The sequence below is a fragment of the Dendrobates tinctorius genome, unplaced genomic scaffold, assembly GCF_039654945.1.
Source record: "Dendrobates tinctorius isolate UK_male_01 unplaced genomic scaffold, ASM3965494v1 ptg000056l, whole genome shotgun sequence".
Classification (NCBI taxonomy): domain Eukaryota; kingdom Metazoa; phylum Chordata; class Amphibia; order Anura; family Dendrobatidae; genus Dendrobates; species Dendrobates tinctorius.
Window position 1 is genome coordinate 21,233,395 of NW_027361724.1, and position 27,668 is coordinate 21,261,062.

The 27,668-nt window shown below is 46.1% G+C and overlaps 1 protein-coding gene across 8 annotated transcripts in view; it reads left to right on the plus strand.

The window, feature by feature from the left end:
- The window catches only part of AGAP1 (ArfGAP with GTPase domain, ankyrin repeat and PH domain 1), a 502,402-nt gene that overhangs the window by 266,431 nt on the left and 208,303 nt on the right, over window positions 1–27,668 (plus strand). For 4 of the 8 annotated variants that reach the window (XM_073577586.1, XM_073577587.1, XM_073577582.1 and 1 more), the window contains 6 exons: window positions 5,976–6,034; window positions 11,319–11,406; window positions 12,728–12,739; window positions 17,319–17,404; window positions 17,538–17,679; window positions 21,729–21,863. In XM_073577586.1, the coding sequence (XP_073433687.1) occupies window positions 5,976–6,034; window positions 11,319–11,406; window positions 12,728–12,739; window positions 17,319–17,404; window positions 17,538–17,679; window positions 21,729–21,863 (522 nt within the window). The remainder of the gene's footprint in view (window positions 1–5,975; window positions 6,035–11,318; window positions 11,407–12,727; window positions 12,740–17,318; window positions 17,405–17,537; window positions 17,680–21,728; window positions 21,864–27,668) is intronic. The other 4 variants (XM_073577588.1, XM_073577589.1, XM_073577583.1 and 1 more) reach the window with 1 other exon arrangement.

Sequence of the window (27,668 nt, forward strand, 5' to 3'; positions counted from 1 at the left end):
TCAATCTGTCTTAATGAGGTATTGATATTTTGTATATGCGCCTGTCTTGTATGTTTATTATTATTATTTATTTATATAGCGCCATTAATTCCATGGTGCTGTACATGAGAAGGGGTTACATACAAAGTTATAGATATCGTTAACAGTAAACTAATTTACAATGACTGACTGGTACAGAGGGGAGAGGACCCTGTCCTTGCGGACTTACATTCTATGGGATAGTGGGGAAGAGACAGAAGGTCGGGAGTGCAGCAACTCTGGTGGTGATGAGGCGGCAGCTTTGGTGGTGGTGAGGCAGCAGAATGGTTATTGCAGGCTGTAAGCTTTCCTGAAGAGATGGGTTTTCAGGTTCCGTTTGAAGGATCCATGGTGAATAATTGAACTTGGTGAGGCATGGCATTCCAGAGGATAGGGGATATTCGGGAGAAATCTTGGAGGCGGTTGTGTGAGGAGCGAATTAAGGGCCTGTCACACTAAGCGATATCGCTAGCAATATCGCTATAACGTCACTGATTTTGTGACGTTATAGCGATATTGCTAGCGATATCGCTATGTCTGATCATCGCTGATGGCGCGAGAACGTCCTGGACCGTTTCTCATCGTCAGCTTCCTGCTGGGCTTCCTGTGGAGCGACGAGCGTGGACGCTGGCGGGAGGACGTCAGGATCGCCTCGTCTGACAGGTAAGTAGCGACCCCCGTCCTCTGAGATGTCGCTAGTGAGATCTGCCTGTGTGGCAGCTCACTAGCGACCACTTAGCGATGCACCAGCGATCCTGACCGGGTCGTGTCGCTGGTCGGGATCGCTGGTACATCGCTAAGTGTGACAGTACCTTAAGTGTGTAGGAGAGTAGGAGGTCTTGGAAGGATTGAAGATTACGTGAGGAAAGATATTGGGAGATTAGTTCAGAGATATAGGGAGGGGAAAGGTTGTGGATGGCTTTGTATGTATGTGCAATATGTACGGTATGTACTACTTACTACTCTGTTCTCCTCTCCTAATGGGGTATTGATGTTGTACATGTACGACTGTCTATTCCACAATCTTCTATCTTTTGCTACATTTACGGTATCTCTTTCCTTCTCTTCTAATTAAGCAAAAAAATTGAGACGCTGCGTAAAATATAAGGAAAGCAAGAATGCAGTGATTTGGAAATCTGTAACCATGTTTTATTCTCAACATAACATAGAACACATCACAAGACAAAAGTTAAAAAAAAAGCTACCTAATTTAGAATTTTTGGCAGGAGCACATCTCAAAAAGTTGGGACAGGCCAATTCTAAAATTGTTTATAGAAACCATGGTTTCCATCAAGAAGAGAAGGACAATCCATCTTAGCACAGTTCAGAAGCCTGAATATCTGATTATACTGGGCTGTATTAGTGCTTATGGCATGGGCAGTTTGCAGATGAAAAACACTTTCAATGCTGAGGCTTTAGACCAATGTATCGTCCCATCCAGACATCTATTTCTGGGAAGACCTTGCATATTTCAGTAAGACCACATACTGCATCCATCACAGAAACACTGCTTCACAGAAGAAGGTTTTGGATGATGAACCAGCTGTCTGCAGTCCAGACCTTTCACCAATAGAAAACATTTAGAGCAAAATCCAGCAAAGACCCTGGACTGTGGAGCTTCAAGAGTCCAACATCAGACAAGAAAGGGGCAACTTTACCCTCAAAAAAGGCCCAACAATTGTTCTCTCCACTTCTTACAAGTTTATAGTCTGTTTATAGTCTGTTGGGGGAAACAAATAGGGAATGCTACACAATGGTAGACATGGCCCTGTCAAGATTTTTCTGAGATGTCGCAGCCATCAATTTTTAAATTAATTTAAAAAAAAAAAAAAAGAAATGGTCAAATGTCCTATGGTGTAATGGTGTTTTATGTATATGCAGCTGTCCTGTATCTGTCCTATGGAGTATTGATACTGTGTATATACAGCTGTCCTGTATCTGTCCTATGGAGTATTGATACTGTGTATACACAGCTGTCCTATGGAGTATTGATACTGTGTATATACAGCTGTCCTGTATCTGTCCTATGGAGTATTGATACTATACAGCTGTCCTGTATCTGTCCTATGTAGTATTGATACTGTGTATATACAGCTGTGCTGTATCTGTCCTATGGAGTATTGATACTGTGTATATACAGCTGTCCTGTATCTGTCCTGTATCTGTCCTATGTAGTATTGATACTGTGTATATACAGCTGTGCTGTATCTGTCCTATGGAGTATTGATACTGTGTATATACGGCTGTCCTATGGCGTATTGATACTGTGTATATACGGCTGTCCTGTATCTGTCCTATGGTGTAATGGTGTTATGTATATGCATCTGTCCTATGGAGTATTGATACTGTGTATATTCAGCTGTCCTATGGAGTATTGAAATTGTGTGTATACGGCTGTCTTGTTTCTGTCCTATCGAGTATTGATACTGTGTATATACAGCTGTGCTGTATCTGTCCTATGGAGTATTGATACTGTGTATATACGGCTGTCTTGTATCTGTCCTATGGAGTATTGATACTGTGTATATACAGCTGTCCTATGGAGTATTGATACTGTGTATATACATCTTTCCTGTATCTGTCCTATGGAGTATTGATACTGTGTATATACAGCTGTCCTATGGAGTATTGATACTGTGTTTATTCAGCTGTCCTATGGAGTATTGAAATTGTGTGTATACGGCTGTCTTGTTTCTGTCCTATGGAGTATTGATACTGTGTATATACAGCTGTGCTGTATCTGTCCTATGGAGTATTGATACTGTGTATATACAGCTGTCCTATGGAGTATTGATACTGTGTATATACAGCTGTGCTGTATCTGTCCTATGGAGTATTGATACTGTGTATATACGGCTGTCCTATGGAGTATTGATACTGTGTATATACGGCTGTCCTATGGCGTATTGATACTGTGTATATACGGCTGTCCTGTATCTGTCCTATGGTGTAATGGTGTTATGTATATGCATCTGTCCTATGGAGTATTGATACTGTGTATATACAGCTGTCCTGTATCTGTCCTATGGAGTATTGATACTGTGTATATTCAGCTGTCCTATGGAGTATTGAAATTGTGTGTATACGGCTGTCTTGTTTCTGTCCTATGGAGTATTGATACTGTGTATATACAGCTGTGCTGTATCTGTCCTATGGAGTATTGATACTGTGTATATACGGCTGTCTTGTATCTGTCCTATGGAGTATTGATACTGTGTATATACAGCTGTCCTATGGAGTATTGATACTGTGTATATACATCTTTCCTGTATCTGTCCTATGGAGTATTGATACTGTGTATATACAGCTGTCCTATGGAGTATTGATACTGTGTTTATTCAGCTGTCCTATGGAGTATTGAAATTGTGTGTATACGGCTGTCTTGTTTCTGTCCTATGGAGTATTGATACTGTGTATATACAGCTGTGCTGTATCTGTCCTATGGAGTATTGATACTGTGTATATACAGCTGTCCTATGGAGTATTGATACTGTGTATATACGGCTGTCTTGTTTCTGTCCTATGGAGTATTGATACTGTGTATACACAGCTGTCCTATGGAGTATTGATACTGTGTATATACAGCTGTCCTGTATCTGTCCTATGGAGTATTGATACTATACAGCTGTCCTGTATCTGTCCTATGTAGTATTGATACTGTGTATATACAGCTGTGCTGTATCTGTCCTATGGAGTATTGATACTGTGTATATACAGCTGTCCTGTATCTGTCCTGTATCTGTCCTATGTAGTATTGATACTGTGTATATACAGCTGTGCTGTATCTGTCCTATGGAGTATTGATACTGTGTATATACGGCTGTCCTATGGCGTATTGATACTGTGTATATACGGCTGTCCTGTATCTGTCCTATGGTGTAATGGTGTTATGTATATGCATCTGTCCTATGGAGTATTGATACTGTGTATATTCAGCTGTCCTATGGAGTATTGAAATTGTGTGTATACGGCTGTCTTGTTTCTGTCCTATCGAGTATTGATACTGTGTATATACAGCTGTGCTGTATCTGTCCTATGGAGTATTGATACTGTGTATATACGGCTGTCTTGTATCTGTCCTATGGAGTATTGATACTGTGTATATACAGCTGTCCTATGGAGTATTGATACTGTGTATATACATCTTTCCTGTATCTGTCCTATGGAGTATTGATACTGTGTATATACAGCTGTCCTATGGAGTATTGATACTGTGTTTATTCAGCTGTCCTATGGAGTATTGAAATTGTGTGTATACGGCTGTCTTGTTTCTGTCCTATGGAGTATTGATACTGTGTATATACAGCTGTGCTGTATCTGTCCTATGGAGTATTGATACTGTGTATATACAGCTGTCCTATGGAGTATTGATACTGTGTATATACAGCTGTGCTGTATCTGTCCTATGGAGTATTGATACTGTGTATATACGGCTGTCCTATGGAGTATTGATACTGTGTATATACGGCTGTCCTATGGCGTATTGATACTGTGTATATACGGCTGTCCTGTATCTGTCCTATGGTGTAATGGTGTTATGTATATGCATCTGTCCTATGGAGTATTGATACTGTGTATATACAGCTGTCCTGTATCTGTCCTATGGAGTATTGATACTGTGTATATTCAGCTGTCCTATGGAGTATTGAAATTGTGTGTATACGGCTGTCTTGTTTCTGTCCTATGGAGTATTGATACTGTGTATATACAGCTGTGCTGTATCTGTCCTATGGAGTATTGATACTGTGTATATACGGCTGTCTTGTATCTGTCCTATGGAGTATTGATACTGTGTATATACAGCTGTCCTATGGAGTATTGATACTGTGTATATACATCTTTCCTGTATCTGTCCTATGGAGTATTGATACTGTGTATATACAGCTGTCCTATGGAGTATTGATACTGTGTTTATTCAGCTGTCCTATGGAGTATTGAAATTGTGTGTATACGGCTGTCTTGTTTCTGTCCTATGGAGTATTGATACTGTGTATATACAGCTGTGCTGTATCTGTCCTATGGAGTATTGATACTGTGTATATACAGCTGTCCTATGGAGTATTGATACTGTGTATATACGGCTGTCTTGTTTCTGTCCTATGGAGTATTGATACTGTGTATATACGGCTGTCCTGTATCTGTCCTATGGAGTATTGATACTGTGTATATACAGCTGTCCTATGGAGTATTGATACTGTGTATATACAGCTGTGCTGTATCTGTCCTATGGAGTATTGATACTGTGTATATACGGCTGTCCTATGGAGTACTGAAATTGTGTGTATACGGCTGTCTTGTATCTGTCCTATGGATTATTGTTACTGTGTATATACGGCTGTCCTGTATCTGTCCTATGGAGTATTGATACTGTGTGTATACGGCTGTCTTGTATCTGTCCTATGGAGTATTAATATTGTGTGTATACAGCTGTCTTGTATGACCTGTTGTGTGGTGTATCCTTGTATATGTATGACTGTCTACACCACTCATATCTATGTTTTAGTGAACTGTGTTCTCTCCTAATGGATTATTGATATCATATACAAAAAGGAAATATTGTCCAGTGGATTAAATAATGCCTGCACCTTATTCTTGAACTTTTAAAATTCGCGCTGACCGCAATCATGGACGCATTTCGGGCACCTGAAGGGTCATTATTGACACATTTCTGGTGCTTGCAGGGATGTATGTGCAGTAGAGTGATGTGAATACTATATTTTCATTGATATTGTTTGATATTGTGTATATCCCACTGTATGTGTGTGTATGTATGTGTGTGTGTGTATATGTGTGTGTATATATATATATATATATATATATATATATATATATATATATATATATATATATATATATATATATATATATAATAAAATATACATACCGAGGTCTTGTATCTGCATTATCATGAACTGTGTTCTCCTTTCCTAATGGGTGATTGGTATTCTATTTTGCAGATGCCTTTGTAAATAGTCAGGAATGGACACTAAGCCGAGCTGTGCCGGAGCTCAAAGTGGTAAGTACCCAATTTATTATATTTTGTATAAAGTGCCCTCTGCAGCGGCGATACACATCAAGCATATGACAGCAGAACCTAACGACACCAGTAGGATCAGCCATTCAGCTTATGTGTAAAGGTATTTCCTGGCGGTCCCATGACAGTAGATGCTGGAGAAACAGAGGGATTAGGTATTTTTGTAGACAAGGTGACCATTTCTTTGCTCCTGGTGAAGATAGGCCACTGACATCGGAGTCTTGTAGGGGCTTTTGCTCCTCTCTCTAATAACATAAACATTTGGCTAAGCATGTGCATGTATGTTTATGGGGAAGTTGGAGGAGATGATTTTCAGCTAATTCCATCTGCTTTAAAGGGTTTTTCCTCATCTTCTCAAGCATTGTAGGTAGCCAAGTACAGCACTTTACCATCTCCTGCAGCCCCTAAGACAATGAATAGCGCAGTGGGCCTCTTGCCTGACCACTACTATGTTCTGATAAGTAATCCCAGAGCCCCGTTCTCAGGTTGGGTGGGAGTTTCAACTGTGGGACCTCAAGGATCAGCAAGTTATCTCCTATTCTTAAATAACCTCTTGAAGAGAAGCAGTAAGTAGAATCATCCCTCCTAAGGCCGGGGTCACATTGCGTTATGGCAGTGCGTTAGACGGACTGCGTTACACTGCGGCATAACGCAGTCTATTAACGCTGCCATCGACCCCCATTATCGGGCGCATCGCGGCGCATGCCGTAAAGCGGCATGCACTCGTGATGTGCCGTCATTCAGTGACGGAGCCTCAGACGTGGGATGCAGTGTCTGAGACTCCGTCACCGCTAGCACAGATGAATCATCTGCTCTAGCAGGTATAGCAAAACGAGATCGCGTTAACGCAATATGAACCTGGCCTAAGCCATCTATATGGGCATGAAGGTCATAGGAAATTGTATAAAAGGATTCCTTGATATCTGCGGTCTGATGTCTTGTTCCAGAGAAATCTTCATTTTTTTTCTTTACATATTTGCAGAGCCTAAATAGACCAGAAGTCTCCCATGATCCAAATGAAGTGGTTACTAATTGGCAATTACATTTAGCCAATAAACATTTATTGAAAGAAAATCAATTTTTCACTGCGGCCGTTATGCCCTTAGCAAGGACCTGGCACCATCCCTGACTTGAGTGGGTTACCACCAATAGCAGCAATCCGCCCAGCTGCTATGGGGGCCTGTGAGTGCCGGCACCAGGCCTCCCCTGCCCATCATCACACATTCAACATCCTGCCGATACCATTGAAAGGAATGATGGAGGAGGAAGCGTCATTTGACGATCCCTCCTCCATCATTCTTCCTCGGCGTCTGACTTCTCAGTGCTTCGGGCGTGATGACGTCACTATATGGGAAAACAAGGAGTTGAGGCGAGTATTGTATTTTTTTTTTTAAATTGTGGTGGCCAGTTAATCGGGAATGAGCAGTTCTAGGAAAACGGTCTTCTCAATGATTATTGGCCAGTGTAAGTGCACCCCGAGACTTTTTTGGACACATCTGGTCAGAAATTATCTCCCAGGATAACAGCGGGATCAGGCAATTGAGTTTTATCCTTCTTTCCAGCCACATCATATTCGGGACATTCCCCCATGTAAGCATTAGATGATCGGGTGCTCCCACCAAAAAATTGTCCAATGTTTAGGGGGGCTGAATGATGCATTCAGGACAGTGAGCTGCGTATGCTAAAAATTCTTACCAGTGTAACCGAAAGCTTCTGGGCCGGCCGGGCACAGTGCTGTGCGGGTGAAGTTGGCACAGGATTTAGGTACTCTTGTAAATGGAGTGTTTTATTTCTGGGAGCATTAATCTTTATGAATTGCTTCACTTATGATATAATAAAACTCATACATACCTATAATAGGCCAGGCCTGAGTTCTCTGCTGTGTGGTGCCATAATTGTCAGCCTTTCATTCTGTTTAGCCTTCTTTCTGGAGACTCCATCTGTAAAGAATTACATCTGCTCAAGCACAGTGGTTATTTCATTACATTGGGAAGCTGGAGAGAATTATCCCTGATTCCTGAGCCAATCACCTAATCCAGGAGCCAGGAAAAAAAAAATTGCATTCATGTGTATCTGTGGAAAGTATGGCGAGATAGCTTTAGTTCCCAGGCTCGGGAGAGGATTTATGTGACTGTGTCCAAGCAATCCCTGAGAATATGGCTGCTGCATGTGAGGACGACATACAGCAAGTAGAGCGGATAGTGGGGCGAGTATCTCGTGTGCGACGTATAGCGAGTAGAGCGGATAGTGGGGCGAGTATCTCGTGTGCGCCATATAGCGAGTAGGGCGGATAGTGGGGCGAGTATCTCGTGTGCGACATATAGCGAGTAGAGCGGACAGTGGGGCGAGTATCTCATGTGCGACATATAGCGAGTAGAGCGCATAGTGGGGCGAGTATCTCGTGTGCGACATATAGCGAGTAGAGCGGATAGTGGGGCGAGTATCTCGTGTGCGACATATATAGCGAGTAGAGCGGATAGTGGGGCGAGTATGTCATATGCGACATATAGCGAGTAGGGCGGATAGTGGGGCGAGTATCTCGTGTGCGACATATAGCGAGTAGAGCGGATAGTGGGGCGAGTATCTCATGTGCGACATATAGCGAGTAGAGCGCATAGTGGGGCGAGTATCTCGTGTGCGACATATAGCGAGTAGAGCGGATAGTGGGGCGAGTATCTCGTGTGCGACATATAGCGAGTAGAGCGGATAGTGGGGCGAGTATGTCGTGTGCGACATACAGCGAGTAGAGCGGATAGTGGGGTGAGTATGTGGTGTGCGACATATAGCGAGTAGAGTGGATAGTGGGGTGAGTATGTGGTGTGCGACATATAGCGAGTAGAGTGGATAGTGGGGCGAGTATCTCATGTGTGTCAGTGATTTCTGTAACTCTTTAGGGCAGCGGTCTGTGATTTATGGTTCTCTAGTGGCATGGGAATTTTTTGTTCTTACAGCATTGGGACAGTGGTTCCTGGACTGTAAGACCATGCGCACATGTTGAGGATTTGCAACAGATTTTTTGGCAGGAAAAACCACTGCATGAAATATGCACATTTTTACATGCATTTTTGCTTGCATTTTTCTGATTCATGTGGGTGAAAAAAAACAATGGAAAGAGTTGTCAGATTGGGAAAAAAACACTAAATTGTTCAGGAAAAAAAATCCGCAACGTGTGCATGAGATTTCAGAAATCTCCTTCGCTTTGCTGGCATTGTAATACGCTGCGTTTTCTAATCGGCAGAAATGGAACAAGCCATAATTGTGGAGACTACAGAATGCTGCTTACTGTAAGACGAAGTTCACACTAGGTGTTTTTGTATCCTAAAAAGGATTTTATGCAAATTTTTAGCTGTTTTGCATTATCCGCACAGTCTGAGATTTCCGAAATTTCACACACACGGCATCATATTTTTGTCATCATGATTTTGTGCTTTCCATGTTTTGTTGGTTTTTTTTTTGCACAATGGAGCTTATCATTTCTTTCAGTGTTTTTCACCCATTGATATGAATGGGTAGTAAAAACAAATATGCTGCAAAAACGCCCCAACATTGCAGGTATATATTTAATTTTTTTTACAATTTTTTTTTAAACCTTTTTACTTTGTCCTATTATGGGACATTCACTTTCAGCAGCCTGATCGCTGTTATAATGCATTACAATGTGCAAGCACTTCATTTAGCGTTTTTTTTCAATGTTTTAGGCCGGTTTCACATTTGCGTTAAAGGCCGCAGTGTCGGCCTGCGCACGGCCGCCGCAAAGCCCCGCCCCTGCCGTGCCTCCACCGGTAGCTCCGCCTCCGGGCGCATGACGCTGCATGCGTCATGCGTCCCCTATCTTAATCACTGAGGAAGCAGGCCATGCGCAGTATGCGTTTTGGCGGCGCCTGCGTCCTTTTGACGGTGCGCCGACCAGCGCCAAACGCAACCTGTTGCCATTTGGTTGCGCTCGGCGCACCGTCAAAAGGACGCAGGCGCCGCCAAACGCATACTGCGCACGGCCTGCGTCCTCAGTGATAAAGATAGGGGACGCATGCAGCGTCATGCGCCCGGAGGCGGCGCTACCGGTGGAGGCGTGGCAGGGGGTGGGGCTTAGCGGCGGCCGTGCGAAGGCCGGCGCTGCGGCCTTTAACGCAAATGTGAAACCGGCCTTACACCCATTAAAAGCAATGGGTAGTGCAAAAAACGCATATATCAGGCTTTGCTGCGTTTTTGGTGATAAAACATGATGAAGTTGAATCAGATTTTTTTTATACACGAGGGGAAATGTACCCTGACAAACACAGTAAAAACTAAGCAAAACCTTTTTTTGTAAGCAGATTAAACTTGGCATAAAAAAAGCAGCAAAAACACATTGTGTGAACATAGCCTAAGGATAAATGTACACTGAGCATAATTTGTGTGTGACTTTTGAGCATTTACAGTCGCAGTTTTGCAGCTGAAATTCTGCAAATCTCACACGGTGTAAAAAAAAAAAATTCCAATTGGAAAATGACATATGGTGCTGATTTTGAAATTCACAGCATGTCCATACTTTTGGGGGGGTTTACTTCAGATTTCACATCTACGTGATTTACAGTGGGGGTGGGGGAATACAAGTTGTGCACATTCATTTTAAGGGCACATTCACACGTTCAGTATGTGGTCAGTATTTTACGTCCGTATTTATAAGCTAAAACCAGGAGCGGAGCAATCATAGGAAAAGTATAATAGAAGCACGTCCCCACTTCTGTGTTTTTCCTCACTCCTGATTTTTGGCTTACAAATACTGACCAAATACTGAACGTGGTCTAGGGTAGTTGCGTGTTATTCAGTTGCGTGTTATTCCAAAACAATCTCCATTCTTGTCTCTGTCTGGGTCTGGCATTGCAGCTCAGCTCTTTTTAAGTGATTATTACTTGGCAGGAGACATTGTATGCCAGAACTTTTAGTAGGAAGGTCAACTTTTTTCTGGTGAGGAGTTTTTTGATTATCTCACCTTTAGTGCCATATTGAATGTGGAGAGCCTCCATTGCTGAGACTTGTCATACACATTAGATAGCTATTGTATGAACACTTGATTGGCTGACGCCTTTCTTTCCTGACACCCCCATGCATATGCACGCTTGACTCAGACGAGCGTGCATATGTTCTTGGTTGTATAGGTATAAGGCGACTGAGCTGCTGTCGGACACCGATGGTCGTGGCTCGTCTTCTTGAGATCAAAACGATCTGATATATTGTAGTGACTATTATCACACGCTAATGTTCTTGTGAATATTTGTTCTTTCAGGGCATTGTGGGAAATCTAGCAAGTGGAAAGTCGGCATTGGTTCACCGGTATCTCACGGGTACTTACGTGCAGGAGGAGTCCCCAGAAGGTAAGTGAGTGGGAATAATGCCTACTGTAAGTTTTCGTTAACACAAATCTTTTTTTTTCTTTTTTTTGCATTTTTGCTTGTCGAAAACGCCATGAATTTCAAGTGTTTTTCATTTTTTTATTTTTTTTTTTTCAAGCATTTTTCTGGCATTTTTTTCAGCTCATTACATTTGTAACATGCTATAAAGTCCTGTAAAGATGCCTGTGGGAAAAATACCAGCAGGAACATCATAACCAGAGCTTGTTGCACATTTTTTAATGCCAAAGACGTTAAAGAAAAAGAGAAAACACCAAGAAAATGCTATGTGTCAATGCGACCTTAAAGCACCACTCCAGCATTTTTTTTGGTTTTCTTTTTTTTTTTTTTTAAATTCTAGCTCTGGAGTGGTGCCACTAACATAAGGTCCCAGCACGTAACTAATATTTACCATCCGCCGTCTTCAGCTCTTCCTGGTGCCGCTCCGGTCCTGCGCCGCCATCTTTTAGACACCAGTAACGGTCACAGGCTCTGTGTGAGTCTGAGAGCCGTGTTCTGGACACACTGGAGTGATCCGGCAGATCACAACCCGCAGAATACCGAGCGGCGCTGATAACCGATGAAGTCGGCTGCTGGTAAGTAGTATCATACTAGGGTCAGAGAACATACATTTGTGGCACCACTCCAGCGCGAAAATAAAAAAAAAATAAAAATAACCCACTGGTGAGGTGCTTTTAATAAGTATAAATGTATAACAATAATGTTGTACAGAACAGAGACCTCCGTTTCCTTAGAGGCCTGCCGTTCTCCCCCAGCCCACACCGCCTCAGCACATGGCCCTTGACATTTCATTATGTACATATGTGGCTGTGATGATTACATGTCCAGCCAGAAGTAATAATACTAATATTCATCCGATAGATGGATGGATCAATAGAACAGCAGATTTACCCTTCCTTGAGAGGAGATTTGGGGATGGCATTAGCAGCACAAACAATTGCAGATCGGCCATGTCCTCATGTTTATGACGATTGAGGATTTACGCCAGCATTTAGTAACTCCAGGCGTCCTAGGGGTAATATGCGGTGCAGGTTGTAGTTGCTACACGACTTGTGTGCAGCATGTTCACCGATCACACCTGCCACAAACATAACACCATTGTGAGCAGACAGCTTTTTAACTGTTTTTCGGCCTTTTCTCCCTGTAATACTTGGTTCCTTTTGTGTGAGAGACACGACGGAGACTTTAGGCCTCAGTGTCTTGTGTATTATGTGTAGCCTTGGCTGGTCTTTGACTGTCTAAGCTCCTTCTTTCCCTCACTGCTTGTCCCGTTGGTTCTTTACAGATATGGATGCAGGTAAATATTCGTTCCCTACGTGCTGAGGAGACAGAAAGGCGGCTGAGATATCTGACGTAGAGTTGACTCCTCCTTCTGTGTTTTTTCATCTCTTTACGTTTCCTCCATCTCCTAGTTTGGGCTACCTCCATCCCACTCCCTACTTGGTGTCGCCTGATAGATTCTGTGTCATGTAGTTGCATTATTTGTCTGTTACTTAGTGTCTTTGGGAATTGCTCCAAACGCCCTATATCTCGCCAGTGAAACACCACAAACGCCCCATCTCTCACCAGTGATGCACTTGAAACGCCCCTTGTCTTGCCAACAATGCACTTGAAGCCCCCCGTGTCTTGCCAACGATGCACTTGAAACGCCCCGTGTCTCACCAACCATGCACTTGAAACGCCCCGTGTCTCGCCAACGATGCACTTGAAACGCCCCGTGTCTCGCCAAGGATGCACTTGAAACGCCCCGTGTCTCGCCAAGGATGCACTTGAAACGCCCCGTGTCTCGCCAAGGATGCACTTGAAACGCCCCGTGTCTCGCCAAGGATGCACTTGAAACGCCCCGTGTCTCGCCAAGGATGCACTTGAAACGCCCCGTGTCTCGCCAAGGATGCACTTGAAACGCCCCGTGTCTCGCCAAGGATGCACTTGAAACGCCCCGTGTCTCGCCAAGGATGCACTTGAAACGCCCCGTGTCTCGCCAACGATGCACTTGAAACGCCCCGTGTCTCGCCAACGATGCACTTGAAACGCCCCGTGTCTCGCCAACACACTGATTCACTTTAAATCTTAGACAAAGGCTTTTATTTTCTTCCATTCACTTCATTATCTATTATTGTTGTTTCATTTACCCATCCCCTTAGTTTCTACTTTTCCTGCTCTTAAAGGTATTTTCCACTACTTTAATTTGGTGCATATTGATTTGCATGTTCCAGTCCATCTGTCGCTGGACGGAAGCGAGAGAACCGTCTTTTGCCTGATGGCATCCTCAGCTTTTTTTTTTTTTTTATTAGTTAGCCTGGCACATTGATGTCACTGCTGGCCAACTAATGAAAGGAAGAGCTGCAGATGCTGTCAAGTAGGAGGCAATTCTCCTTCTTCCATCCAGCAGCTACAGACCACTCTCATGGCCAATGATACGGGCCAACGCTATGACTGCTAGTTTTGGAAACTTTACAGAAGGTTGAGAGCATTTTTAAAGAAAGAGAACTAAGTACTAACCATCAGAATTCCCCTCACCCCCGATCTAGCACTGCTACCCCATGATCTCCGCCAGGAATGGAAGTGATCATTAGAGTGGCTCGGTGTTGCTTTGCAGTACTAGGGTCCTGGGTCAAATCCCAACAAGGACAATCTCTGGAAGGAGGTTGTATGCTCTCCCCATGTTTGCGTGGGTTTCCTCCGGGTCCTTCTATTTTCTCCCACACTCCAAATACATACTGATATGGAATTTACATTGTGAGCCCCATTGGCGACAGTGATGATGGTGTCTGTAAATAGATATATAAGCAAATCGTAATAAAGTGCCCTGAACACCAGTAACATGACCCTGTACCCATCAGTAATCTCAGTGGGCAGCATGTTGGACTCCACCAGGACCAGAAGTGTTAGTGCTGTAGCAGGTGGGATTCCAGTGATTAGTATTCGTTCTTTCATTCCCCTAAAATACTTCCTACCCTCTGTAAATTTTGTTGAAGTAGTGAACAACTCCTTTTAGGTACCCATATACATGAGATCGCTGTCAGCCGCTGTCTCTTTTGCACCCATCCACACATGAATCGTTGATTTGATCAATCGTTCATGTGTTTTCAGTAAGGAAAGGAGAGAAATCCTCTGCCAGACAGCACTGGCTGCAACTTATTTCCCTTGAGAACAAAAGGTTTGATTATAAGTGCCTGATCTTTCTCTCCCTGGAGGACCCATACACATTAAATGAATAGGCTGACTTTAATCTTGTGTGTTTGAGGCCTGCCCTTTTTCTCTTTCACCCTCTTGTCCTTTGGTTGCCTCCATATTAATGCTCTGCCAGTGACTCCTCCAATGCGGCTATTTTACCTCTACCTATGACATAAAGATACCACCTCATCCTTTTTTAATTTCTGTACATTTCTCTCACATTTCCACTGCCTTTGGAGTTTCTCCTTAGCATTTACAAATTCTACAGAAAGAAGGTGCATTTCCCTTCTATTGTAGAGCTTGTTGGTTTGATTAAAACTTAGTTCATAAACAAACACATGTAGTTTTACCAGAAAAGTTTTTTAGCCCTGATAATGGGGCTGGTTCCTAACTGGAGGGGCAGTTGGAGTATTTTTTATTTCTAACCTCATGGGTGAATAATCCAGGATACATATTTCCAGTCCCTTTGAAGCACATTGTAGTTGATCCTTTTAATGCTGCATAATATTTTTTGGAAAATACATCAAATACTGTATTTATTGTTCTTAGAGCCCTTTTAATCTGTTCTGGGGATTATCAAGAAACACAAAGGGATTTAAGAAGGGAGTTGAAAACAAGACTGTTAACTGCTAGTTAGTATTCAGCTTATGACAGCACTTATGTATGTACAGTATATAGTCTCAATGCTCGGGGTAGATGGATTGGGTACAGAGGTCCGCATGTAACTTATTGACTTGCGTCTATGGATGAGACACTCCCCGACCCTGCAGTCAATGGCCTCAAAGACATGCTTACTGACCGAGCTGTAACAGATTGTATTAGGAAAGTAGAGCATGGCAGGCGGTATTATCTTCATCTTAGACCCTGCTTTGTACCGCCAAGTCACAAACATCACTTTTCAGAGAAAAGGGTCAGTTAACCACAAAGAGACGGGGTGGCCATCTCCATCTACATGACCTAATTTTGAATAAAGACCAAATGTCCTCCAGGATATATTTCGTTTGGCCATTTTTGTAACATTTGGGATTATTTTTCAGATTATTACATTGGCCATTTTTGTAATGCTTGAGATTATTCTTCAGGTTATTACTTTGGCCGTTTTTGTAACATTTTGGATTATTCTTCAGGTTATTATTTTGGCCATTTTTGTAATTTTGAGATTATTCTTCAGGTTATTACTTTGGCCATTTTTGTAACATTTTGGATTAGTCTTCAGGTTATTACTTTGGCCATTTTTTTATAATGTTTGAGATTATTCTTCAGATTATTACTTTGGCCATTTTTGTAATGTTTGAGATTATTCTTCAGGTTATTATTTTGGCCATTTTTGTAATGTTTGAGATTATTCTTCAGGTTATTATTTTGGCCATTTTTGTAATGTTTGAGATTATTCTTCAGGTTATTATTTTGGCCATTTTTGTAACATTTTGGATTATTCTTCAGGTTATATTTTTGGCCATTTTTGTAATGTTTGAGATTATTCTTCAGGTTATTACTTTGGCCATTTTTGTAACATTTGGAATTATTCTTCAGGTTATTCCTATTTGCATCCTCAGAGATCTTCCCTTCACAGTTGAGCCGCTGCTCTGCCGGGATGTGTCAGCGGTGGCTTTATGGTCTTTTCCGCTTTGACTCCACTATGAAGGAGTCTTGGCCGGGTAATAATCATGGACGAGGTATTGATTTGTTCACGCTCCTGGGAGATCATATATTTAGTGGTGCTGAGTGCAGTGTGAAATAGGACACAGCTCTGCGCAGCCACTTGTTATTGTATTATTCTGGGGAAGGAAATGACAGCAACGATCCTCCGCGCCCATGGAGAGGTAGATCGCGTTTCTTGTAGTCTGAGTGGCGTCCCTACATACGGCTTTACCAGGTTTTTCAGCTTCAAGTGAATATTACTCGTCCATTTCTTTTATCTTTATGGAGCTGCCGTTATTAAAATCACTGATGGACGGAGTTGATTAACAGGGTGAAGCGTTTCTGTGAAGTCTTGGGAGTCTCCTTAAACATGGAGCAAGTGGTCCAGCAACGATGTTTGCAAACTTTAGTGATTCCTAGTGTTCTGATGTAAGAGTAGTATTTTTCTGTCTCTCGTTACTTGTAGCAACATCTAATATGGGGGATTTTGATTCTCCTCATCCAGTTGACAGAAGGCTGGCACTCTGTAGTTACGTTGCACTTCAGTGTCCCATCTTCCCTTACATCGATATTTTGTGCATTGTCCTGTGGTGCTGTTATGATTTTACCTCTTCCATCTTGTGCTGTGCCATGTGTTGTATATGCCACGCGTACGGGGGGCAGGACTGCAGACACCCGGCCTCCATAAATCGCCAGTCTATCTGTAGATTTCTGGTTGTTTGCAGCTCTGCCTTTACGTACTGGGATTTGGCTATGTTAAGTCACCATGTACATTGGCTACTAACACCTGGATGTTGCTTGTAAAGACTTTGTAGCGGGATACCAAGGGTCTTCAAATGAGTACAGAAATGGGTTAACCTCAGAGTGGACGAGCAATGCAACTGGAATAATTCTTTACTAATGCCGTCCCAGCGATTCATTGTAATGGTGGTCTCCTAATGGCCTTTGTACCCACAGTCTCTTACAAGCAATGTGCCAACATGTACCTATTGTCTGTCCCATACACGTCCTTCCCTCGGCGGTCTTATGCTCCTTATTAACTCCCATATCTGTGACAGGTGGCCGGTTCAAGAAGGAGATAGTGGTGGATGGTCAGAGCTACCTCCTGCTAATCCGGGATGAGGGAGGACCCCCAGAAGCACAAGTAAGGAGAATCTGCATTCTGATACTTCCGATCTTCATGAATCGATCTGCTCACTCATTGTACATCGGTCTTTGTTCTACTGATTTTTTTTTTCAGTCCTTCTCATGTCTGTTTTGTTTTTCTTCCCCTTCAGTTTGCAATGTGGGTGGATGCTGTAATCTTTGTCTTTAGCTTGGAGGATGAGATCAGTTTCCAGACTGTCTATCACTACTACAGCCGCCTGGCCAACTACCGCAACACCAATGAAATCCCCCTGGTGCTTGTGGGGACTCAGGGTGAGTGGAGATGATAGCCTCCATCTTTTGTTGCTGATTGGATGAATCCGCAGCGTGCTAATGTTGGAAAGAGAAGGAAAACACTGCCATCTACTGGCAACACAGCTAACTGTCCACAGTTGCACATACAGCTTTTAAAAGGGGCAGTCCAACACTGGAAAACCACTGAAGTGCCCTGGGCCGGACTGGGACTAAAATTCAGCCCTGGCATTTGAAGTTACACAGGCCCACTAGTCACATAGTGACTATATAATATCTTTGTACACTTGTAGGTTACAAGAAGTGAGAGGAGATTAACACGATTATATGACATGTAGTCAGAGCTGTGCCCAGTATTTCAGCTCAGTCCTATTTATTGCTTTTAGGTACAGTACTCCTCCCAAAGCTCTGTCCCCTTTTGTACGCACGGTGACAGAATTCCTGGCAGAACTGCTGTCCATTGGCCAACCAGACCCCCTGGTCATAGCCGCCCCTATCATACCTCCCAAGATTTGAAGAAGGGAAAGAGGGACAAAGACTGCGGCCGCTGCAAATTTTAGGCCACGCCCCGGCCACATCCATTTCGCAACAAGTCGCACCCATTTAGCCCTGCTGATCACACTGACTGGTACTGAGGGCACAGTGGCTGGCATTATGGGCACACTGACTGGCACTAAGGAAGAGAGAAAACCGAGAGAGAAAAAAGAAAACAGAAAGAAAGGAGAGAGAGAAAGAACAGGGAGAGAGAGAAGAAAGAACAGAGAGACAGAGAGAGAAAGAAGTAAAGAAAAGAAAGAACAGAGAAAGAAAGAGAGGAAAGAAAAAAAAAAAGAGGGAAAAGAAAGAAAAAAGAAAGATTAGAGAGAGAAAGAAAGAAAGAACAGAGAGAGAAAATGAGGGAAAGACAGAACAGAGAATGAGAAAGAAAGAACAGAGAAAGAAAGAAAAAGAAATAAATAAAGAAAGATTCTATAAAGATACTATAGCAGCCCGGCTCCCATTGTAGTGCCCACCTGAGCCTCCCGATGCAGGACATATCATGATCCGCTCACATGGCCGGCATCCCCGATTCCAAGGAGATCCTGCTGTCTGCGCTGTCGGAGGAGGACATGGTGATGGATCGGAAGCATTTCTAGTTTCTAGAAATTATCTAATTTCCGGTCAGCTTCCAGCACATCACTTCTGGTGCAACATCATGTGTGAGTTTTAAAATGCTCCTCGGGGCTCCACCGTGTACTCCTGTGTCCGTGGGAAAAGCCCGCTTTGTATGCTTCATACACACTTGGCTCCGCTCCGTACATCCCGTACACATATGACTCCGCTCCGTACATTCCGTACACACATGGCTCCGCTCCATATACCCCATAGACACGAGCTCCGCTCCGTACACCAAGTACACACGGCTCCGGTCCGTACACCTCATACACACGGCTCCGGTCCGTACACCTCATACACACAGCTCCGCTTCGTACACCTCGTACACACAGCTCCGCTTCGTACACCTCGTACACACAGCTCCGCTTCTTACACCTCGTACACACAGCTCCGCTCCGTACACCTCGTACATGAGCGGCTCTGCTCCGTACACACGGATCCGCTCCGTACACCTCGTACACACATGGCTCCTCTCCGTACACCTCGTACATGCGCGGCTCCGCTCTGTACACCTCGTACACGGGGCTCTGCTCCGTACACCTCGTACACACACGGCTACGCTCTGTACACCTCGTACACACACTGCTCCGCTCCGTACACCTCGTACACACACAGCTCCGTTCCGTACACCTCATGCACACACAGCTCTGCTACATCTACCCTGTAAACCCCTCCTGACCCCACACATACTTCCCTCATCCAGCACCATGACAACCAGCACAGCAGAGTCCTGCAGACACCAAGAGGCAGGGCACAGGACCTGTGATGAGGTCACAGGAAGGGCGGAGTCAGGGGTCACATGATCAGGGGTCTGGACAAAGGCTCCTGATCATGTGACCCCCTGACGACTCCCCTCCTGTTCCCTCATCACAGGTCCTGTGTACAGAGAAGAGAGCAGCCAAGTGACGCTGTGAGTGGCTGCGGTGGGGGGGAGGAGGTCTCATGCTAGGGCGAGGATGGGGTGCGTGGGGGGGGGGCGTGGCGGCTTATCTCCCTGCAGTGCGGGACAGAAAAATCCCAGGAGGGTTGGAAACTATAACCGCCGCGCACGCAGAGGGCCGGCGGCAGGAACAGCAGCCAGGCCAGTGGCCGCATCAGCTGGCAAGTGGCCATATGAGTGGGCGCTGCCGTCTGCGGCCCACATGACAGCGGCCTCAGCGGGAAAATGCCCGGTTGGGCATATTACCAATCCGGGCCTGGAAGTGCCCCAGATAAAGTAATTAAAAAAAATACTCAAATCCTGGACTGGTGCCATTTCAGCAATGTTGGGGCAGTGTGTCCCAAAGATAGTGGCTGTCATGCAAAATATGACGTGGCTACTTTGAGAGAATGCATTAATGTTGCTGGAATAGTGCCTGTTAGGGAGCTGAGACCTGTGTATCTGGGACACCCTACCAGTTATTAATAAGTTGTCCAGCTTTTGACAACCCCTTTAACATATCAGATCCTTTAAATTCTCCAGAGATAAGCTGCTGCCAGAGGATAGATCAGTGCTAGTGAGGAGCAGTCGTGCTAAGATAAGGTGTTTTCCACCCATGCTCAGGTGCTAACTGAGTGTCTTTGGCGTGCTTGAATAATATGATCGAGTCCGCGAGCTTACCTGTCTTGCGGCTGTTCCTAATAAACTGGTAATCCCTGCATGTGTTGCCGCTGTCAAACAGCCGCGAAACATGCAGGCGTGGGGATTCTAACATATTATTCGATCTCGATGAAAACACTCTGGTAGCACCCGAGCATGGGCAGATAACACCTTATCCCAGCACGTTCGCTCATCACTAGTCAGGGGTTTAGCCTTCTCTTCTCCAAACAAAACTGAAGTTGAGAGAAATGTCTGGTGTCCTAAAAAGTTCATGGCTGCGCCTGTATTATTTATGCCAAGCTTTAGATTCTCACGAGGGTCCACCAATACCAAAAGGTCTTTTATGGGCACCTTTAAACAAAAGTTTATCCTGCTTCAGTTTGCTGTGATCACTGCTGTATCTCACATGTTACATTATATATTTTGGAATAATAATGAGTTCAGCATGGATGACAGAGGGGGCACCCACTGATATCAGACATTTATGCAGGTAGCATACAGGGCATAGAGAGGCTCGGCTGACAACACAACGTTGTTGGTCATTTCCATTGATGACCTGTATAATTGTTAATGCAGCTCTGAGTTATAATGCAGGGCGTAACCTGGGATCAATATGAAATAAGTTAAATGGATACAAACACACAATAAGGTATTGGTTTGCGTCAGTAATTAAAGTTTAGAAAAAAGATTTGCGTTGCACTTGTCTGGCTGTCAGTCCTCTGATGCAGCCGGACCAGGGAAGTCTGCACTTCTACCGCTGTCATCCTATGCTCCTCTGCTGTTTTTTAGGCTTGTGACATCATAAGCATGGCAAACGTCATGATGTCCCTTCAGGATTAGCGGCTAAGCCTCTCGCATTGTCATGACGTCGCAGGATGTAGGAAACGCCAGAAGCGCACAGGGTGCAGCCGCAGATCTAAAGCTTACTCTGTGTGTTTTAAACCCCAAAGAAACAACCACATTCCCTATTTCTGCTTTATTTTATTCCTGTTTTTGTAGATCAATTATTTACATGTCAGGACAATGCAGTTTGCATAGAACTTTTTAGGAAAAAGGACGTTGAAGCTACAGTCACTTTGCGTTTTCATATCTGTAAGGAGATGGTTGGATTGAGGAGCTGTTTTATGAGACGTCCGTAAATTACTGTGCCACCAGCAATATAGCAGTAAGCTAGTGGGCAGCGATTTTCTGTTGGTGAATAGAGAATTATACAAGACCGGTTCACAAAGTTTTTACAAAAAATGTTTTCTCTCGTTTAAAATGACTCGTATTCAAAAACTCGAATTCAAAACTAATATTCATCCAACAGTAACTAGATTGCTTGTCGTTCATACAGATGCCATCAGCGGCAGTAACCCCCGGGTGATAGACGATTCCCGTGCACGAAAGCTTTCCAATGACCTCAAGCGATGCACTTATTATGAAACCTGCGCCACCTATGGACTTAATGTGGAACGCGTCTTCCAAGATGGTGAGTCACACTTATGGTCTTAATGCCACCCACAAGGAGGAAGGGGTTAACAGAGATGAGCAAAAAGATGCAAACTAAGCTGCTACACCTACGTCTATTTGAGTCCTGTGTGGTAGCCGGATCGTGACGATAGTCATTTATGTGCCAGAAATCCATTGCCCGGCATCTCGTGTGCCTCTGACACTTACTAGCCAAGTTAGCCCTCTTTTTCTCTTTTGCCTCATTGGGGGACACAGATACTGTGGGTGTATGCTTCTGCCGCTTGGAGGCTGACACTAAGTAAAAAAAAGAGGTTAACTCCTCCTCCGCCGTATACACCCTCTCCCCCATTGCGGGCGGAAATCAGTTTTTTGCTTAGTGTCCATGGAGGCACACGTCTGTTATTTTTTCTCCAGACTTTTTTCTTTTTTTTTTCCCATGAAGATTAGACAGGGGAACGGATCCTATTGAAAGGGTCCGATTTCCCTAAACCAACAACGGGCGAGCACGTGCGAGTATCGCCTCCTCGTATCCTCTCCCGCAACGAGGGACATGTCTGGTCTTTTTTCCCAGACTTTTTTATTTTTTCCATGAAGATGAGACAGGGGCAACGGATCCTATTGAAAGGGTCCGATTTCCCCAAACCAACAACGGGTGAGCACGTGCGAGTGTCGCCTCCACGTATCCTCTCCCGCGACGTGGGACACGATGCCCGACTTAGCCCTGACCACCCCTAGGTAATGAAACCATGGGCTGTACAGAGGCACAAGACTAGTCCATGCGGCCTCCACTGCTCCACCAATGCTTAGACTACTGCGGTGCTGCAAGGTGGCGGACGGTCCCTCTCCTCACCCCCTGAGGGGATTAGATGGAACTAGGGTGCCTGCACCGTCCTATTGTTCGAGGCCCCCCTCACATACCTGAGCTCAGGAAGCTGAAGAGGATCATCAGAGGAGGATGGCCTGGGAGGGCTCCTGCGGCGAAGATCCAGGGCTGGAGCCCTTAGCTGGCGGGCACGGTGCTGCAGCAGCCCGCGCCAGTAAGTAGCGCCATTTTTCAGCACCATGTGGGCAGTGGGTAATTGAGGCCGCGGCTTTAGCCAGAGCTGGGACGCGGCCGGAAGCCCCGCCTCCGGGCCGCGCATCACTTCCGGCTGCCCGCTCCTCAGGCCCGGGCGGCGGTGAATAAATTTAGTCCCCGGCTTCAGAGCGCGGCTAGGCTGCAGAGCTGGAAGTACCGCCCCTGGAGCGGTCCATATTCTGGCAGGCCCGCCCCACAGCTGTGGCGCGTGATTTTGATGTGAAGAGGCGTCCAGGACACGTGGGGGCACAGGACTGGGGTAAGTGCTGCCCGAGAGGCCACACTACAGGGAAAACGAGGTGCTAGGTGCTACCTCCTCCCCCTCCCCAGCAGCGAAAAAAGCCAAGACGACACTTTTTTTACGCTGCATGCATCTCTTGTAGGGCTGCGTTTCCGCGGGCGCAGAGCAAGCTATTATGCGAGGCCTGCGAGTCTAAACGCGCCCAGGAGCCCTCCCCTGTGACCGCGACCGAGGTCCCGAACCCCCCAGAGTGGGCCCTATCACTATCACAGTCCATGGCGTCGCTTACGAGGGCAATCGAGTCCCTTCGGGCCCCAGATAGGGGCAGGGACAGTGACTCGCTGGCCTTAGAGGAAACCTCCACCTCACAAGAGCCTTCGGCCTGCAGGGGCCGCTCTCATTCCAGGCAGACCCGGGGGAAAAGAACACACGGTGTCGCCCAGTCCATCCGGTACGTTGGCATCCGTAAGTTCTGCTTCTCGCTCCCCGTCACCAGTGGTTGATAGCGAGCAGACCTCAGATTTCGACTCAGACGAGCCCCTTGACCCGGATGCTCCAGGGTCACATGAAACAGTGGACAGCCTCATAGAAGCCGTCAATCAGACCTTGGGGATTGAGGATGATCCCTCAGTAGCTACGTGGCATAAGGTGGTGTTTAAGCGAGTGAAGCTGCCGCACCAAGTTTTTGCCACTCACCCTGAGTTTGAGGACATAGTGCAGCGACACCGGGAACGACCAGACAGGCGTTTCTCGGGTCAAAAGGCGCTCGAAGCAAGGTATCCCTTTGCCCTGGACCTCCATAAAAAATGGACGGAATCTCCGATGGTGGATCCACCGGTTTCGCGCCTAGCCACTAAAACCCTGTTGTCCATACCTAGTGGTTCTTCTATTAAGGATCCCACGGATCGCCTCATAGGGAGCTTGGCTCGCTCAGTATATGAGGCGTCAGGATCAGCGCTCTCTCCCTCGTTCGCAGCAACTTGGGTAGCCAAGGCCATGATTTCATGGTCAGAATCGTGCAGGAGCAAGATCTACCTGCAGAGATATCGGAGATCGAGTCAGATCGCGATGGCCGGAGACTACGTAATCAATGCATCTTTGGATGACGCCAATTGCGCGGCACTTGCTTCCGCTAACGCAATTTCTATCAGAAGAGCTCTATGGTTAAGGATATGGCGGGCCGATTCTACTTCAAAGAAGTCCTTAACTTCCCTGCCTTATCAGTATGGCCGGCTATTTGGGGAGAAGTTAGATCAACTTATCTCTGACTCAACAGGAGGAAAGAGCGGTTTTCTCCCTCAACAAAAGGTCAAACCGCCTTTTCGCCACCCGTTTCAGGCACGTTTTCGGGCCTTTCGCAACGCCGGGGGGACCACAGCGGCTAATTCCGCCGCTTCAAGCCGCCCCAACCAGGATAGGCAGCGGCAGGTCTCATATAGAACCAACCCATTGGGGAGAATGCGTGCTCAGCAGCCCAGATCAAGGGGAGCCACATCCCAAAGGACTCGAGGCGTTTACCAGACGACACCAGCAAGGTGGGCGGCAGACTACTCTGATTTCACCACGACTGGTTCAGTGTCGCATGCGACACATGGGTAAATGAGTTGGTGGCCTCAGGTTACAAAATAGAATTTGTCAGATGCCCTCCAAGACGTTTTTTTTTCTTTCTCGTCTTCCCAGGGTGAATACCCAGGCAAGGGCTCTGTTAGGAGCCATCGAATCGCTCCAGCACAACGGGGTCATTGTTCCCGTGCCAGAGCACGAAAGGGCTCAGGGTTTTTATTCCAAACTGTTTGCGGTTCCCAAAAAGGACGGACCTGTCAGACCGGTTTTGGACCTGAAGCTTCTGAACAAATTCATCAGGATCAGACCTTTCCAGATGGAGTCTCTCCGTTCAGTCATATCGGCCATGAAGCAGGGAGAATACTCGGCCTCGATCGACATCCGGAACACATATCTGCATATTCCCATTTTTTTCCTCCTCATCAAAGGTTTCTACATTTTGCCTCCTTCGGGCTAGCCACGGCTCCCAGAATGTTCACAAAGGTTATGGCAGTTGTCATGGCCCTACTGCATTCTCGAGGCATAGTCATCTTGCCTTACTTGGACGACCTCTTGGTCAAGGGCCCTTCAAAACGGGCATGCAGGGAAAATGTCAACATCACGCTAGATACTCTTGCCCGCTTAGGGTGGTTGGTCAATGCGAAGATGTCATCGCTTGTGCCAGCTCAGAGGATTTCCTTCTTGGGAATGATCTTCGACACTTGCCGAGGGTTGGTAATTCTCCCTCAGGACAAAGCGCTAGCTCTCCTGCAGGGAGTCCGGACGCTTCGCCAACCAGTCCCTCATACCATCCGTTTCGGGATGAGGATTCTAGGAAAAATGGTGGCAGCAATGAAAGCAATACCGGTCGCCCAGTTCCATCTTCGCCGTCTGCAGCGCGCCCTCTTGTCAGCCTGGGACAAGAATCCTTTCACGCTCGAACGGCGGTGCCTATTGTCCCCTCAAGTCAGGCGGTCACTCGGGTGGTGGATGACCAGTTCCTCTCTGACCCAGGGGAAACCCTTCCCCCCAGACCATTGATTGGTGATGACAACTGACGCCAGTCTCCTCGGCTGGGGAGCGGTGTTTCGCCACCACACGACCCAGGGGCGATGGTCTCCGTAGGAGGCCCGCCTACCGATCAACTTATTGGGGATACGAGCAATTCGGCTGGCTCTGCGACAGATTCATCATTTCTTAGCAGGCCGCCCCGTCCGAATTCAATCGGACAATGCCACGGCGGTGGCTTACATAAATCACCAAGGGGGCACCCGCAGCAAAGCAACCATCATGCGCGAGATGGGGCACGTGCTTCAGTGGGCCGAAGCAAACCACTCAGTGATTTCGGCAGTCTACATCCCGGGCGTGGAAAATTGGGCGGCAGACTTTCTCAGCCGGCAGGGTCTTGCGTCCGGAGAGTGGTCACTGCATCCCAAGGTCTTCCAGCTGATTTGTCAACTGTGGGGAACTCCGGATATGGACCTGATGGCTTCCAGAGTGAACGCCAAGGTGCCCACATATGTCGCTCAGGCCAGGGACCTGCAGGCAATTGCTGTGGATGCATTGGTTCTGCCATGGAACCAATTCCGCCTCCCATATCTATTTCCCCCGCAGCCACTATTTCAGAGAGTCAACAAAAATATCAAGACGGAAGGGTTTCCGGCGATTCTGCTGGCCCCAGACTGGCCCCGTCGAGCGTGGTACGCAGATCTAATGTAGCTGCTCGCCGACGTCCCTTGGCGTCTACCGGAGCGCCCAGTTCTACTTTCTCAAGGGCCGATTTGCCACCCGAACTCAGGGGCCCTGTCTTTGATGGCATGGCCATTGAATCTTGGATCCTAACCAGGCAGGTTTTGGGAGCAAGGTGGTCGCTACAATGGTTAGTGCCCAGAAGCCTTCTTCAGCACGAATTTACCACCACACCTGGAAGGTGTTCTTTGCTTGGTGTCGAGGCCGGGGTGTCTCTCCACTGAGATTCTCGATCCCCATCATCTTGGCTTTTCTCCAGTCAGGCCTAGACTCTGGGTTAGCCCCAAGCTCCCTCGGGAGACAAATATCGACCTTATCCGTTCTAGCGTAGAATTGCTACCAATTTGCAGATGAAGACTTTCATCCAGAGAGTCTCCCATTTGGTACCTCCCTATAGGGCGCCTATGGACGCCTGGGACCTTAACCTGGTCCTAAGTGTTCTGCAGGAAGCTTCTTTTGAACCTCTTCAGGAGGTCTCTTTGAGGTACCTTTCCTGGAAGGTGGTGTTCCTTGTGGCCATAACCTCTATCAGGCAGGTTTCGGAGCTGGCGGCCCTATCCTGCCGAGCTCCGTTCCTCGCTTTCCATAAGGATAGGGTGGTGCACAGACAAGCCCCTCCTTTGCTGCAGAAAGTCGTGTCCTTATTTCATATTAATGAGGATGTTGTCTTGCCTTCATTTTGTCCAGCACCGGTGCACCATGTGGAAAAGGCTCTTCACACGTTAGACCTGGTAAGAGCGCTCCGGAAGTATGTGTCGCGGACGGCACCCTTTCGTCAGACGAACACGCTGTACTTGCTCCCCGAAGGGCGCAGGAAGAGACTCGCTGCCTCAAAATCGACCATAGTCAGATGGATTCGTTTGACTATTCAGGAGTCCTACCACATTAGAGGCACACCGATTCCAGCAGGCATCAGAGCGCACTCTACTCGAGCAGTGGGCGCCTCTTGGGCGCTTCGGCACCAGGCTTCGGCGGAACAGGTTTGCAAGGCAGCAACCTGGTCCAGCCTGCACATATTTGCCAAACATAATATCCATACTCAGGCCTCAGTGGATGCGAGCCTGGGTAGAAGGATTCTCCAAGCAGCGGTGGCGCACCTCTAAACAAAGGTGCATGTAGCTTGGATCATAGAGTCAATCTCCCACCCTGGGACTGCTTTAGGACGTCCCACAGTATCTGTGTCCCCCAATGAGGCGAAGGAGAAACATGGATTT